Source organism: Triticum urartu, chromosome 5A (genome assembly GCF_056163025.1).
Source record: "Triticum urartu cultivar PI428250 chromosome 5A, HENAU_Tu73, whole genome shotgun sequence".
NCBI lineage: Eukaryota > Viridiplantae > Streptophyta > Magnoliopsida > Poales > Poaceae > Triticum > Triticum urartu.
Genome location: NC_141877.1, coordinates 605,643,811 through 605,659,757, shown reverse-complemented (window position 1 = coordinate 605,659,757; position 15,947 = coordinate 605,643,811). Strand labels below are relative to the sequence as shown.

Genomic DNA, 15,947 nt, shown 5'->3' with positions numbered 1-15,947 from the left:
ACAACGTATGTTGTTATGCAGTCTGACCGATAAAGATCTTCGTAGAATATGTAGGAGCCAATATGGGCATCCAGGTCCCGCTATTGGTTATTGACCGGAGACGTGTCTCGGTCATGTCTACATTGTTCTCGAACCGTAGGGTCCGCACGCTTAACGTTACGATGACAGTTATTATGAGTTTATGCATTTTGATGTACCAAAGGTTGTTCGGAGTCCCGAATGTGATCACGGACATGACGAGGAGTCTCGAAATGGTCGAGACATAAAGATTGATATATTGGAAGCCTATGTTTCGACATCGGAAGTGTTCCGGGTGAAATCGGGATTTTACCAGAGTACCGGGAGGTTACCGGAACCCCCCGGGAATCATATGGGCCTTAGTGGGCCTTAGTGGAAAGGTGAAAGGGCTGCCCATAAGGGCTGCGCGCCTCCCCCCTCCCCTAGTCCTATTAGGACTAGGAGAGGTGGCTGGCCACCCCTCTCCCTCTTTCCCCCTTGGGAATCCTATTTGGAATAGGATTGGGGGGGGGAGTCCTACTCCCGGTAGGAGTAGGACTCCTCCTGCGCCTCCATAGGGCTGGCCGCACCCCTCCTCCTTGGCTCCTTTATATACGGAGGCAGGGGGCACCTCTAGACACACAAGTTGATCATTGAGATCATTCCCTAGCCATGTGCGGTGCCCCCTGCCACCATATTCCACCTCGATCATATCGTTGTAGTGCTTAGGCAAAGCCCTGCGTCGGTAATACATCAAGATCGTCACCACGCCATCGTGCTGACGGAACTCCTCCCCGAAGCTTTGCTGGATCGGAGCCCGGGGATCGTCATCGAGTTGTACGTGTGCTAAGAACTCGGAGGTGCCGGAGTAACGGTGCTTGGATCGGTCGGATCGGGAAGAAGACGTACGACTACTTCCTCTACGTTGTGTCGACGCTTCCGTTGCGATCTACAAGGGTACGTAGATCATACTCTCCCCTCGTTGCTATGCCATGATCTTGCGTGTGGGTAGGAATTTTTTTGAAATTACTACGTTCCCCAACAGTGGCATCCGAGCCTAGGTTTTATGGTTTGATGTTATTTGCACGAGTAGAACACAAGTGAGTTGTGGGCGATACAAGTCATACTGCCTACCAGCATGTCATACTTTGGTTCGGCGGTATTGTTGGACGAGACGACCCGGACCAACCTTACGCGTACGCTTACGCGAGACCGGTTCCCCCGACGTGCTTTGCACACAGGTGGCTTGCGGGCGACTGTCTCTCCAACTTTAGTTGAACCAAGTATGGCTACGCCTGGTCCTTGCGAAGGTTAAAACGGAGTCTATTTGACAAACTATCGTTGTGGTTTTGATGCGTAGGTGAGATTGGTTCTTACTTAAGCCCGTAGCAGCCACGTAAAACTTGCAACAACAAAGTAGAGGACGTCTAACTTGTTTTTGCAGGGCATGTTGTGATGTGATATGGTCAAGGCATGATGCTGAATTTTATTGTATGAGATGATCATGTTTTGTAACCGAGTTATCGGCAACTGGCAGGAGCCATATGGTTGTCGCTTTATTGTATGCAATGCAATCGCAATGTAATGCTTTACTTTATTACTAAACGGTAGTGATAGTCGTGGAAGCATAAGATTGGCGAGACGACAACGATGCTACGATGGAGATCAAGGTGTCGCGCCGGTGACGATGGTGATCATGACGGTGCTTCGAAGATGGAGATCACAAGCACAAGATGATGATGGCCATATCATATCACTTATATTGATTGCATGTGATGTTTATCTTTTTATGCATCTTATCTTGCTTTGATTGACGGTAGCATTATAAGATGATCTCTCACTAAATTATCAAGAAGTGTTCTCCCTGAGTATGCACCGTTGCCAAAGTTCGTCGTGCCCAGACACCACGTGATGATCGGGTGTGATAAGCTCTACGTCCATCTACAACGGGTGCAAGTCAGTTTTGCACAAGCAGAATACTCAGGTTAAACTTGACGAGCCTAGCATATGCAGATATGGCCTCGGAACACGGAGACCGAAAGGTCGAGCGTGAATCATATAGTAGATATGATCAACATAAACGATGTTCACCATTGAAAACTACTCCATCTCACGTGATGATCGGTTATGGTTTAGTTGATTTGGATCACGTAATCACTTAGAAGATTAGAGGTATGTCTATCTAAGTGGGAGTTCTTTAGTAATATGATTAATTGAACTTAAATTCATCATGAACTTAGTCCCTGATAGTATCTTGCTTGTTCATGTTGATTGTAGATAGATGGCTCATGCTGTTGTTCCGTTGAATTTTAATGCGTTCCTTGAGAAAGCAAAGTTGAAAGATGATGGTAGCAATTACACGGACTGGGTCCGTAACTTGAGGATTATCCTCATTGCTGCTCAGAAGAATTACGTCCTGGAAGCACCGCTGGGTGCCAGGCCTGCTGCTGGAGCAACACCAGATGTTATGAACGTCTGGCAGAGCAAAGCTGATGACTACTCGATAGTTCAGTGTGCCATGCTTTACGGCTTAGAATCGGGACTTCAACGACGTTTTGAACGTCATGGAGCATATGAGATGTTCCAGGAGTTGAAGTTAATATTTCAAGCAAATGCCCGGATTGAGAGATATGAAGTCTCCAATAAGTTCTATAGCTGCAAGATGGAGGAGAACAGTTCTGTTAGTGAACATATACTCAAAATGTTTGGGTATAATAATCACTTGATTCAATTGGGAGTTAATCTTCCGGATGATTGCGTCATTGACAGAATTCTCCAATCACTGCCACCAAGCTACAAGAGCTTCGTGATGAACTATAATATGCAAGGGATGAACAAGACTATTCCCGAGCTCTTCGCAATGCTGAAAGCTGCGGAGGTAGAAATCAAGAAGGAGCATCAAGTGTTGATGGTTAACAAGACCACTAGTTTCAAGAAAAAGGGCAAAGGGAAGAAGAAGGGGAACTTCAAGAAGAACGGCAAGCAAGTTGCTGCTCAGGAGAAGAAACCCAAGTCTGGACCTAAGCCTGAAACTGAGTGCTTCTACTGCAAGCAGACTGGTCACTGGAAGGGGAACTGCCCCAAGTATTTGGCGGATAAGAAGGATGGCAAGGTGAACAAAGGTATATGTGATATACATGTTATTGATGTGTACCTTACTAGAGCTCGCAGTAGCACCTGGGTATTTGATACTAGTTCTGTTGCTAATATTTGCAACTCAAAACAGGGACTACGGAATAAGCGGGCACTGGCAAAGGACGAGGTGACGATGCGCGTGGGAAACGGTTCCAAAGTCGATGTGATCGCGGTCGGCACGCTACCTCTACATCTACCTTCGGGATTAATATTAGACCTAAATAATTTTTATTTGGTGCCAGCGTTGAGCATGAACATTATATCTGGATCTTGTTTAATGCGAGACGGTTATTCATTTAAATCAGAGAATAATGGTTGTTCTATTTATATGAGTAATATCTTTTATGGTCATGCACCCTTGAAGAGTGGTCTATTTTTATTGAATCTTGATAGTAGTAATACACATATTCATAATATTGAAGCCAAAAGATGCAGAGTTGATAATGAAAGTGCAACTTATTTGTGGCACTGTCGTTTAGGTCATATCGGTGTAAAGCGCATGAAGAAACTCCATACTGATGGACTTTTGGAACCACTTGATTATGAATCACTTGGTACTTGCGAACTGTGCCTCATGGGCAAGATGACTAAAACACCGTTCTCCGGTACTATGGAGAGAGCAACAGATTTGTTGAAAATCATACATACCGATGTATGTGGTCCGATGAATATTGAGGCTCGTGGCGGATATCGTTATTTTCTCACCTTCACAGATGATTTAAGCAGATATGGATATATCTACTTAATGAAACATAAGTCTGAAACATTTGAAAAGTTCAAAGAATTTCAGAGTGAAGTTGAAAATCATCGTAACAAGAAAATAAAGTTTCTACGATCTGATCGTGGAGGAGAATATTTGAGTTACGAGTTTGGTGTACATTTGAAAAACTGTGGAATAGTTCCGCAACTCACGCCACCCGGAACACCACAGCGTAATGGTGTGTCCGAACGTCGTAATCGTACTTTACTAGATATGGTGCGATCTATGATGTCTCTTACTGATTTACCGCTATCGTTTTGGGGTTATGCTCTAGAGACGGCTGCATTCACGTTAAATAGGGCACCATCAAAATCCGTTGAGACGACGCCTTATGAACTGTGGTTTGGCAAGAAACCAAAGTTGTCGTTTCTTAAAGTTTGGGGCTGCGATGCTTATGTGAAAAAGCTTCAACCTAATAAGCTCGAACCCAAATCGGAGAAATGTGTCTTCATAGGATACCCAAAGGAAACTGTTGGGTACACCTTCTATCACAGATCCGAAGGCATGACATTCGTTGCTAAGAATAGATCCTTTCTAGAGAAGGAGTTTCTCTCGAAAGAAGTGAGTGGGAGGAAAGTAGAACTTGACGAGGTAACTGTACCTGCTCCCTTACTGGAAAGTAATTCATCACAGAAAACTGTTTCAGTGACACCTACATCAGTTAGTGAGGAAGCCAATGATAATGATCATGAAACTTCAGATCAAGATACTACTGAACCTCGTAGATCAACCAGAGTAAGATCCGCACCAGAGTGGTACGGTAATCCTGTTCTGGAAGTCATGCTACTAGATCATCATGAACCTACGAACTATGAAGAAGCGATGGTGAGCCCAGATTCCGCAAAGTGGCTTGAAGCCATGAAATCTGAGATGGGATCCATGTATGAGAACAAAGTATGGACTTTGGTTGACTTGCCCGATGATCGGCAAGCAATTGAGAATAAATGGATCTTTAAGAAGAAGACTGACGCTGATGGTAATGTTACTGTCTACAAAGCTTGACTTGTCGCAAAAGGTTTTCGGCAAGTTCAAGGGATTGACTACGATGAGACCTTCTCACCCGTAGCGATGCTTAAGTCCGTCCGAATCATGTTAGCAATTGCCGCATTTTATGATTATGAAATTTGGCAGATGGATGTCAAAACTGCATTCCTGAATGGATTTCTGGAAGAAGAGTTGTATATGATGCAACCGGAAGGTTTTGTCGATCCAAAGGGAGCTAACAAAGTGTGCAAGCTTCAGCGATCCATTTATGGACTGGTGCAAGCCTCTCGGAGTTGGAATAAACGTTTTGATAGTGTGATCAAAGCATTTGGTTTTATACAGACTTTCGGAGAAGCCTGTATTTACAAGAAAGTGAGTGGGAGCTCTGTAGCATTTCTGATATTATATGTGGATGACATATTGCTGATTGGAAATGATGTAGAATTTCTGGATAGCATAAAGGGATACTTGAATAAAAGTTTTTCAATGAAAGACCTCGGTGAAGCTGCTTACATATTAGGCATTAAGATCTATAGAGATAGATCAAGACGCTTAATTGGACTTTCACAAAGCACATACCTTGACAAAATTTTGAAGAAGTTCAAAATGGATCAAGCAAAGAAAGGGTTCTTGCCTGTGTTACAAGGTGTGAAGTTGAGTAAGACTCAATGCCCGACCACTTCAAAAGATAGAGAGAATATGAAAGATGTTCCCTATGCATCAGCCATAGGATCTATCATGTATGCAATGCTGTGTACCAGACCTGATGTGTGCCTTGCTATAAGTTTAGCAGGGAGGTACCAAAGTAATCCAGGAGTGGATCACTGGACAGCGGTCAAGAACATCCTGAAATACCTGAAAAGGACTAAGGATATGTTTCTCGTATATGGAGGTGACAAGGAGCTCACCGTAAAAGGTTACATTGATGCAAGCTTTGACACTGATCCGGACGATTCTAAATCGCAAACCGGATATGTGTTTACATTAAACGGTGGAGCTGTCAGTTGGTGCAGTTCTAAACAAAGCGTCGTAGCGGGATCTACATGTGAAGCTGAGTACATAGCTGCTTCGGAAGCAGCGAATGAAGGAGTCTGGATGAAGGAGTTCATATCCGATCTAGGTGTCATACCTAATGCATCGGGTCCAATGAAAATCTTTTGTGACAATACTGGTGCAATTGCCTTGGCAAAGGAATCCAGATTTCACAAAAGGACCAAACACATCAAGAGACGCTTCAACTCCATCCGGGATCTAGTCCAGGTGGGAGACATAGAGATTTGCAAGATACATACGGATCTGAATGTTGCAGACTCGTTGACTAAGCCTCTTCCACGAGCAAAACATGATCAGCACCAAGGCTCCATGGGTGTTAGAATCATTACAGTATAATCTAGATTATTGACTCTAGTGCAAGTGGGAGACTGAAGGAAATATGCCCTAGAGGCAATAATAAAGTTATTATTTATTTCCTTATAATCATGATAAATGTTTATTATTCATGCTAGAATTGTATTAACCGGAAACATAATACATGTGTGAATACATAGACAAACAAAGTGTCACTAGTATGCCTCTACTTGACTAGCTCGTTAATCAAAGATGGTTATGTTTCCTAACCATGAACAATAAGTTGTTATTTGATTAACGAGGTCAAATCATTAGTTGAATGATCTGATTGACATGACCCATTCCATTAGCTTAGCACCCGATGGTTTAGTATGTTGCTATTGCTTTCTTCATGACTTATACATGTTCCTATGACTATGAGATTATGCAACTCCCGTTTGCCGGAGGAACACTTTGGGTGCTACCAAACGTCACAACGTAACTGGGTGATTATAAAGGAGCATTACAGGTGTCTCCAAAGGTAGATGTTGGGTTGGCGTATTTCGAGATTAGGATTTGTCACTCCGATTGTCGGAGAGGTATCTCTGGGCCCTCTCGGTAATACACATCACATAAGCCTTGCAAGCATTACAACTAATATGTTAGTTGTGAGATGATGTATTACAGAATGAGTAAAGAGACTTGCCCGTAACGAGATTGAACTAGGTATTGGATACCGACGATCGAATCTCGGACAAGTAACATACCGATGACAAAGGGAACAATGTATGTTGTTATGCGGTCTGACCGATAAAGATCTTCGTAGAATATGTTGGAGCCAATATGGGCATCCAGGTCCCGCTATTGGTTATTGACCGGAGACGTGTCTCGGTCATGTCTACATTGTTCTCGAACCGTAGGGTCCGCACGCTTAACGTTACGATGATAGTTATTATGAGTTTATGCATTTTGATGTACCGAAGGTTGTTCGGAGTCCCGGATGTGATCACGGACATGACGAGGAGTCTCGAAATGGTCGAGACATAAAGATTGATATATTGGAAGCCTATGTTTGGACATCGTAAGTGTTCCGGGTGAAATCGGGATTTTACCGGAGTACTGGGAGGTTACCGGAACCCCCCGGGAATCATATGGGCCTTAGTGGGCCTTAGTGGAAAGGTGGAAGGGCTGCCCATAAGGGCTGCGCGCCTCCCCCCTCCCCTAGTCCTATTAGGACTAGGAGAGGTGGCCGGCCACCCCTCTCCCTCTTTCCCCCTTGGGAATCCTATTTGGAATAGGATTGGGGGGGAGTCCTACTCCCGGTAGGAGTAGGACTCCTGCTGCGCCTCCATAGGGCTGGCCGCACCCCTCCCCCTTGGATCCTTTATATACGGAGGCAGGGGGCACCTCTAGACACACAAGTTGATCATTGAGATCGTTCCTTAGCCGTGTGCGGTGCCCCCTGCCACCATATTCCACCTAGATCATATCGTTGTAGTGCTTAGGCGAAGCCCTGCGTCGGTAATACATCAAGATCGTCACCACGCCGTTGTGCTGACGGAACTCCTCCCCGAAGCTTTGCTGGATCGGAGCCCGGGGATCGTCATCGAGCTGTACGTGTGCTAAGAACTCGGAGGTGCCGGAGTAACGGTGCTTGGATCGGTCGGATCGGGAAGAAGACGTACGACTACTTCCTCTACGTTGTGTCGACGCTTCCGTTGCGATCTACAAGGGTACGTAGATCATACTCTCCCCTCGTTGCTATGCATCACCATGATCTTGCGTGTGCGTAGGAAATTTTTTGAAATTACTGCGTTCCCCAACACCCAGGTACCAGAAGTAAAAATTCTATCAATCGCAGCAAAGATAGGGTTGTTTTGATTATTACTCCAAGTAAACTTCCTATTAGCAATCTTGATCTCCATAAGGGACCACTTATTTATCCAATCATTAAAAAGGTAAGAAAATTGACTATTGCTAATCCCATTGTTCTTATCATCAATCGATCTAACCAGGTTAAAATCTCCTCCCATCAAAACTGGGTATGTGAGATTATCCATAATATCAAGCAATTCAGCAATGAACTCTAACTTATGTTCATTATAAGAAGTGCCATACACAGCCACTAGATGCCAAATGAACCCATCGCTCTTATTTTTAACAGTGGCAATAACGCAAAATTTTCTATTTATGAATCCTATGATTTCAAACAAATCATTCTTCAGACCCATAAGGATCCCCCCAGCAGTCTTCTCCGCAGGTAAGAGCTGCCAAACAAAATCCTCTTTACCAGAAATGTATTTGAGAATATGACTATCAATTTTCTCTTTTTTGGTTTCAAAGAAACACACAAAATCCACATGGTTGTTATTAATAAAATGACCAAGGCACTGATTTTTCCCTGTTGGACCCATACCCCTAATATTCCAAAAGGCTCCGATCATTTGATCTTAAAAGGGTGTGATAAGCCACATGGCTTCTTCTTGGTGTTCAGAACAGGGCTTTTCATCAATGGTCCTGCAGTGCCCTCAGCACCATTGATGGCCGAGTTGTCGTTTACACCCTGGGTACTCTTATCATCTATATTTTCCAAATCTAAACTATCAGGGAGAACAATCTCCGGGTTATCATCCGCAAACTTGAGACCACGAGCTTTCTCAACATCAACCATATGCATAATAATATCTTTTTGTTCTTGAGCATCCATACCAATGCATAAATCAACTTTACTAGTATTTAAAGCCAGAACTTCAGGATCAAGGACAACGAATGATTTACCTTTGAAGGTGTTGGGAATCTCCAAATTTTTCCTCATCTTGTATGCAGCAGCTTTGTCCATAATCTTGACGTCCCCATGATTCCTGGTTGTCGGTTTGCTTGTTAAAATTGGGCCCCAAACAGGCGAGTTCTTCACGCTAGGTTTCTTCTTAGTGACCAGAGTAGAGGCCCCCAAAAATACGCCATATTCTTGTCCCTGCATATTGCTTTTTTTTTAGTGGTAGAAACTCCCCTGCTTTGTTCGCTTCTGCCACTAGTTTCCTGGCCCATTGAGATCGATGGCCCTGCTAGTATATTATACGTAAGTACTATTACTTGGCCTGTCGCCCTTCTTTCCAGTCCGTCGGTTCCCCTCACCAAGAACATAGGGTTAGGGTTTTGGAGGCAAGTTCGATCCCCATGGCCACCGGAGGCGCGCCGGAGCCGGAGGAAGAGACCGTCGTCGTCTTCCCCGATTGGGTGATGCTGGGCCGCATCGGCCGCACGCGCTGCCACAACGGCCTAGACGCTGCTCGTGTGGCTGTTAACAAGAACAAGACCACCGCTCCACTAGACATGAACGGCGGCCCCTCCTGCTACGTGTCCTTCACCCTCGCGGCTCCTCCAAAGGGGGTCTCCTACCTCAACGTCCACTGGCCGGAGGAACAAGGCTCAGCCCTCTCTCCCGCCTATGCCTACGTCCGGGCAGCTGACAAGGACCTCGTCCTCTTCGACATCTCCACCCCGACCCAGACTGACAGCTACCTCGTCCCGCCGGATCTGTTCGTCTACACGGCCGCCGGTTCTTCCCCCTCGGTGCAGCGGCTCCCTCCGTTCACCAGGGAGAGAGGTAGGGCGTTCCTGATGGGTAGCCTCCCAACAGGCATCCTGCGGCTCAAGACGGCGGACCGCTACATCGTCGCCGAGCTCAATGTCACGGGCAATCCTTCCATGCCTGCCGAACTCTGCGTCTTCAACTCCGGGACTGGGAAGTGGAAAATCATCCACAAGATCAAGATGTCTACCACGCAGCTGCAGGACCAGAGCAACGGCTGCCACTTCTTCCACCTCTGGTCAACCCACCAGGTGCTCGCTTTCGACGGCCGTTTCCTCTGCTGGGTCGACTACTTCACCGGCGTCCTGCTGTGTGACTTCTCCAGCATAGACTCGCCAGCGCTCCGCTTCGTGCCATTCCCTGGAGAGAATGACTACCATAATGAGGTATGACTCGAAAGTTACTACCCGGAGAGATACCGAAGCGTGTCCGTCAGCCAGGGCAAGATGCGCTTCGTCCACATTGACAAGGACTTCCATGACAGAATCCACTATCGCTCCCGATGGGTTCAGCAGCTTCCTGAGAGGAAAAGGCAGCAGCAGCAGGCTCGCCAGAGAATCACCATCTGGACTTTGAGCTCGGAGTTCCAGTGGGAGCTGCACCGCGTGATCAACCTGGATTGTCTATGGGCGCAACGTGGCTACGAAGCTCTGGGCATACCGCAGCGTCTTCCCGAGTTCCCGTTCATCAACCCGGATGACCCGGATGTTCTGTGCTGCCTTTTGAGGGAGAAGGAATTTCGTGGTAAGGCCTGGACGATCATGGTTGACATGAAGCATGCATATCTGCGGTCATGTACTCCGTACTGTATTAAGTGTGCGGATGCGGAGTGTGGTGGGTGTGTGGATGACGGATCCAGGTTTCCTCCATATGTCCAACTACTTCCAACTGTCTTCTCCAAATACCTTGAAAGCCCAACAACATCAAAAGAAAGAAAAAAGAAAAGAAAAAGAAAGGCTAACAGGCACACCTAGCTAGCTAGCGAGCTAAAAGAAGCTCTCTTATAATATTTTTGAGGATTTTATGATATCCCTTTTACGTACCTTCTTACATATCACGCAACATATATATGGTACTGTAGCACTGCTGATTTGTGCTTGTTTATCTTACCTATGATGCGATACATATGTTGCCTGTGGACCTTTTGGCGCCGCTTTGTTATAGTGATACTATTAATTAACTGTTGAAGTGTTTGAGTTTAGCCGCTCCGCGGTTGTGTAGGTGCCTTTCTGCCATGCAAATTGTCCTTGAGAGTCTTAGAGTCCTCTATTTCTTTTGCTCTTTATGCGACTATATATCCATCATCTGTACATAGTTGATTCATTACGCAGCCTTCTGTTGCTACTAGTCTGTTGTGCTATTTTGAAGTGGATTAATTCTAGGAACCACCCTATTTTGATTCCTGTTGCAAAGCATGAAACTATGTTATCCTCTATTTCCGGGTCGTCCCCCTTTCCAGAAAAAAATGTTCTATATCAGACCAAATGTCTCGTACGGTCGTACCTTTAGATGATATACAAAATTTTCTTACACATATTTTACTGTTGTCAAAAGTTATAGAATGTGTTTCGTTGGATTACTTTGGGCCGGTTATGTCACATCTTTGGTTGTCTCCGTTAGAAGACAACTGGCGCCATGCGCTGCTGGAGTGCAGTGCCTCTCGTTGTGTTCGGGCGCTGTCCAACGAGGAATTGGTCGAGCACATGACCATGACCACGCAGACGGATGCAAAGCTATGGTTGTTCTCTATGAGCGATTCTCTTCCACCCGAGCAATTCATTCTGATGACGGTGACTTTTTGGGCCATTTGGAGTGCACGTCGAAAGGCGATACATGAAGATATTTTTCACACTCCGTTTGAAACTGACAGGTTCATGAAGTCCTACCTGGAGAAAATTGAGTTGAGCAAGACGAAGCAGGACAAACCACTTGTGAAACCTGCAGCGAGGACACGGGCGTGGATCTGTCCACCTCATGAGCACATGAAAAACAATGTGGATGCAGCAGTTTCCAGCGAGGGGAGATTCGGAGCTGTTGAAGCTATATGCAGAGATGAAGCAGGAGGATTTTTGGGCGCATCGGCACTTGTTGTCAGCAATATCTCTGACCCCCCAAATTCTGGAAACAATAGCAATTAGAGAGGCTCTTACTCTTGCAGAGGATCTTTACATAAACAAAATGTCCATCGCATTAGATTGCAAGGTGGCCATTGATCCGATCAAAGAAGGGAGTTCCGCTGCCTTTGGAGCAATAATTAAGGAGATTATAGCTAGAGCGAGCAATTTTTCTAAATGTATTTTTAGTCATGAGTATAGGACCTCGAAGGTAGAGGCCCATAATCTCGCAAAGTATGTTTTATTCGTAGGTTTTGGCCGTCATGTTTGGTTAGGCCAGACCATAGATCTTGTATTCGTCCCTACCAACATTACGACACAGTAATAAAGCTTTGTGAAATACTTAAAAAAAGATAATGTTGGCATCGATGGAGGAGGTCGAGGTGGGCAACCACCCAGGGCCCAAATGACCTGAGTATAGTACACATGTATACGTATAGTCTGTTAGGTTAATGCCTTAATATTATGTAATAAAGCGGCACAACCAGCGAACAAAAGGAACACATTAGCCACTAGCAAAGCCACCCATGACGCTTCCGCCAATCGCCCACGTACCCTTGTATACATATTCGACATTCCTTTTCTGTCAATTATCCATCTTCTCAAAAAAAAAATTTGCTTTCGCCAATGGCCAATTGCCCAGGTCCCCGTGTGCTTCCATTGATCGGTGATCGTCCATGAGTCCACGGCCCCTCCCTCGAGACCTCTCCACTAGAATTGATAATTAATTTATTTGTTTTTAGCAGTAGCACTTGATTAATGTTAACGTCCCTGAGGATAAATTATTTGTTCATGGAGCTAGGATGGGATAAGATGTAATATTTTCTATTTCTGGTGTTCTTTGTACTACCTTAACAGTTGATGAATACATTAAAAAATTTCCTTGCAAAAAAAAGATAGGATAGGATAAAATTAAGTTTATTCTTGATCCACTGTACTTGTTTTAAAAAAACAGGTCTAGTTTTATTTTCATCCGGGGCTCCAAATTTTTGGAGAGAGGCCTGGTGTGAATGGATCCAGTGAAAACCCATTATCCCAGCATAAGAATGCTATTGATTAGGTAAAACTCTTTTCTTTTTTGCGGGTCAGGTAAAACTCTTGTAGTTCTAGCCTCGTTCGCTTTCTCATGTGGTTGTCTTCCTCTTGATTCTGGCCACAAGCCTTCTCGATTGTTTTCTTCATCCTCTCATGCATGATCCGACATCCTTACACCAAAACTGTTGTCAGGACTTTTTTTGCTTGTCAGTTAATGTCATCATGCATGATCCGATGAATATGCATTAAAGTAGGAGTGAGGCATTTTGTCTCCCAGGCTTAGATGAGCCTGGGAGTGAACAAAAAAATCATTAAAAATACTAATAAATTCAAAAAAAAAACTGATTTTTTTGTGCAGAAATATACCTGAGCGCGTGAGGTACGTACCAAATTATAGATCATTTGGATGTCTGAGTAGCTCTCTATGCTGGAGCATTTTTTTTTCCTGCGAGAGCATGCACCAGATTTGTGCACATATATATACTATTAAAAAAGAGAGCAGATGTCAACTAGTGCAAGATTGAGAATAAGCGCCACAAACATCATAACTCGTAAAACCAGAAATACGAGAAGAAGCTAATTGGGGACTACTCTCTTAAAGCTATCATTCCCCACCTTCCGCCAGTTCCTGCTGTTGAACATGTGTCCATGTATATAGGTTTGGGTCCTGTATGCAGTACCTGTTGTATCTGTCTCGTTTTGTATATACGTGTATCTTAGGAGACAAAATACTGGTCGCACCCCTTGTACCTATATATATGTGCCTAGTGCACGATCAATCAATCATCGATGCACCAAATCATTCTCTACATGGTATCTATCGCAAGTCAATATTCCCGCTTCCGCTAACCCTAACCGCCGCCTCGGGCCGCCACCTGATGAAGCTATGTACCTAGGGTAGGGGCACGGACCCGTCCAAAGAGCCCTACCCAAGGTCATCCCTAAAAGAAACCACCTTTCAATCGACTTGAAGGTATCCCACTCGACGGGTTCAAGACACTCGACCAAGAAGCCATCACTCGACCATGAAGCCAACCACTCGACTGACCAGGAGACCTAAAGTCACTCCGCAGGCAAACGGTCGGCTATAAGTAGTCTTTATGGTCATTATAGCGCCTTATTAGGGGCGTTATCTGTAACGCCCAACCTTAAACGTACCTTAAAACCCTGCATTACTGAGGGCAGGAGGGGGCCGGCGAACTCTATATAAGCCACCCCCCTCCTCAGTATGAAGGGTCCGCACCCCTGTAATCCAGACACGCATAATCCAGTCGACCGCCTCCGGGCTCCGAGACGTAGGGCTATTACTTCCTCCGAGAAGGGCCTGAACTCGTAAACCTCGCGTGTTACAACTTCCCAATAGCTAAGATCTAGCCTCTCCATACTCACCCCCTACATCACTGTCAGAGTTAGAACCACGACAGTTGGCGCCCACCGTGGGGCAGGAATCTTAGCGCCTAGTTGGAGAAGTTGCGATCTTTTCCGATCCCTTTGATCATGGTTTCTTGCAGAGTTTTGGTGGAGGGCCGCGAGATCCGTCTCGGCGAGCTCACATTCATCGCCGACGACTCCTCCTGGCTTTAGGAAGCACCACTTGACATCGACGCGCTCCCCGTCCGCGGTGCGACGCACTTCCGCGCATGCATTCGTGGCGTCCTCCTGCGGCAGTCGTCGACCCAGTATCGGTCGGCCCCTGCGTCGTCTCCCCGCCCTGTCTCCCACCAGCGCAAGCGCTCCGGTCGGCCGAGACTTCAGCAGTGGGTGAGGCATGCCGTGGCCCGCCAGTCAGCAGCCCCACAAGTCGCGGCAATCGAGCCCGACGAATCCCTCTACGGCCTGTTCGACCTGTCGACTGGCTCCGCGGAGACCGCATCCGAGTGCGACAGCAGCGACCCAGCTGCTGAGGTTCTGGCGGTCGATGGAACACACAGTCCCCCCGGTTTCCCTCGCGCTGACGGAGGCGCGGGTGGGGGCGACCCGTCGCGTCCCCACGATGAGTATCTCCCCGAACCTCTCACGTCATTACAGCGAGAGGAGCTTCGCCGCCGGAACATGGACGCACTCCACACTCCTATTGTCGGAGAAACCCCCGAGGCCCGGGCCTTGGAGGACGCGCGCCTGGCTAACCTGGCCGAGCGCACTCGACTAGAGAATCTCCAGCGAATACTCGACGAGCAAGCGCGTCAGCGAGCTCCCGAGTCCAGTCGACGTCAGCAAGCTCCCGAGTCCAGTCGGCGTCAGCTCTTCTCGCCGCCGCAGGTATATCGAACCCCAGTTCAGAATTTGGCCGCCGCAGCCCGTATAGCAGAATCAATTCAGCCCTCCCAATCGGAGGCTGGCAGGGGCTTGTTGCAGATCAGAGCGTTGCTTCGGGCGGCGGGAAACCAGAATTCCGCCATTTCTCAGTCGCGAGATAGGATCCACAGTCGATCCGTTGCAACAGATACAGTCCAGTCGGCTCACAACCCGAGATCGCCCCCGAGGCATGAGGGACGTGGTGACCGGCATGATCAGTACAGGAGGAATGAGCAGCATGATCACCGATTCGATCGTGATGACCGAGGTCGAGTGCCAACCCCTCCCCCGAGGAGTGGGTCATATGCGCCTCGACGGCGAGAAGACAGACGCCCTCATAGTGTTGGGCAGAGGATTCCAGTTGACCCCAGGGACCCAGACTTTGATGCGAGATCCATCCTCGTTCAAGGCTTGGTTGACAGGAACAGAGCTCATCGAGAAGGCCACAACAGAGATGTGCCTGCCAGCAACAGAGTACATGCTTCAGGGCCAGAATGTTTCAGTCGAGCCATCAGAGCCGCAGAGATTCCTCCCAACTTCAGGCTGGCGACTGGAGTCAGCAAGTTCACCGGTGAATCTAAGCCTGACACTTGGCTCGAAGATTACCGAGTGGCTGTATAGATTGGCGGTGGCAATGATGAGGTGGCCATGAAGCATTTGCCTCTCATGTTAGAGGGCTCAGCCAGAGCGTGGTTAAATCAGTTGGCAC

The 15,947-nt window shown here is 46.6% G+C and overlaps 1 protein-coding gene across 1 annotated transcript; it reads left to right on the top strand.

Moving 5' to 3' along the window:
- Positions 1-9,328: 9,328 nt before the first annotated feature.
- LOC147973288 (uncharacterized) lies at positions 9,329-10,856 on the top strand. Its single transcript, XM_087524936.1, has one exon. The coding sequence runs from the start codon at positions 9,380-9,382 to the stop codon at positions 10,184-10,186; it is 807 nt and encodes a 268-aa protein (XP_087381062.1). The 5' UTR covers positions 9,329-9,379; the 3' UTR covers positions 10,187-10,856.
- Positions 10,857-15,947: the final 5,091 nt, after the last annotated feature.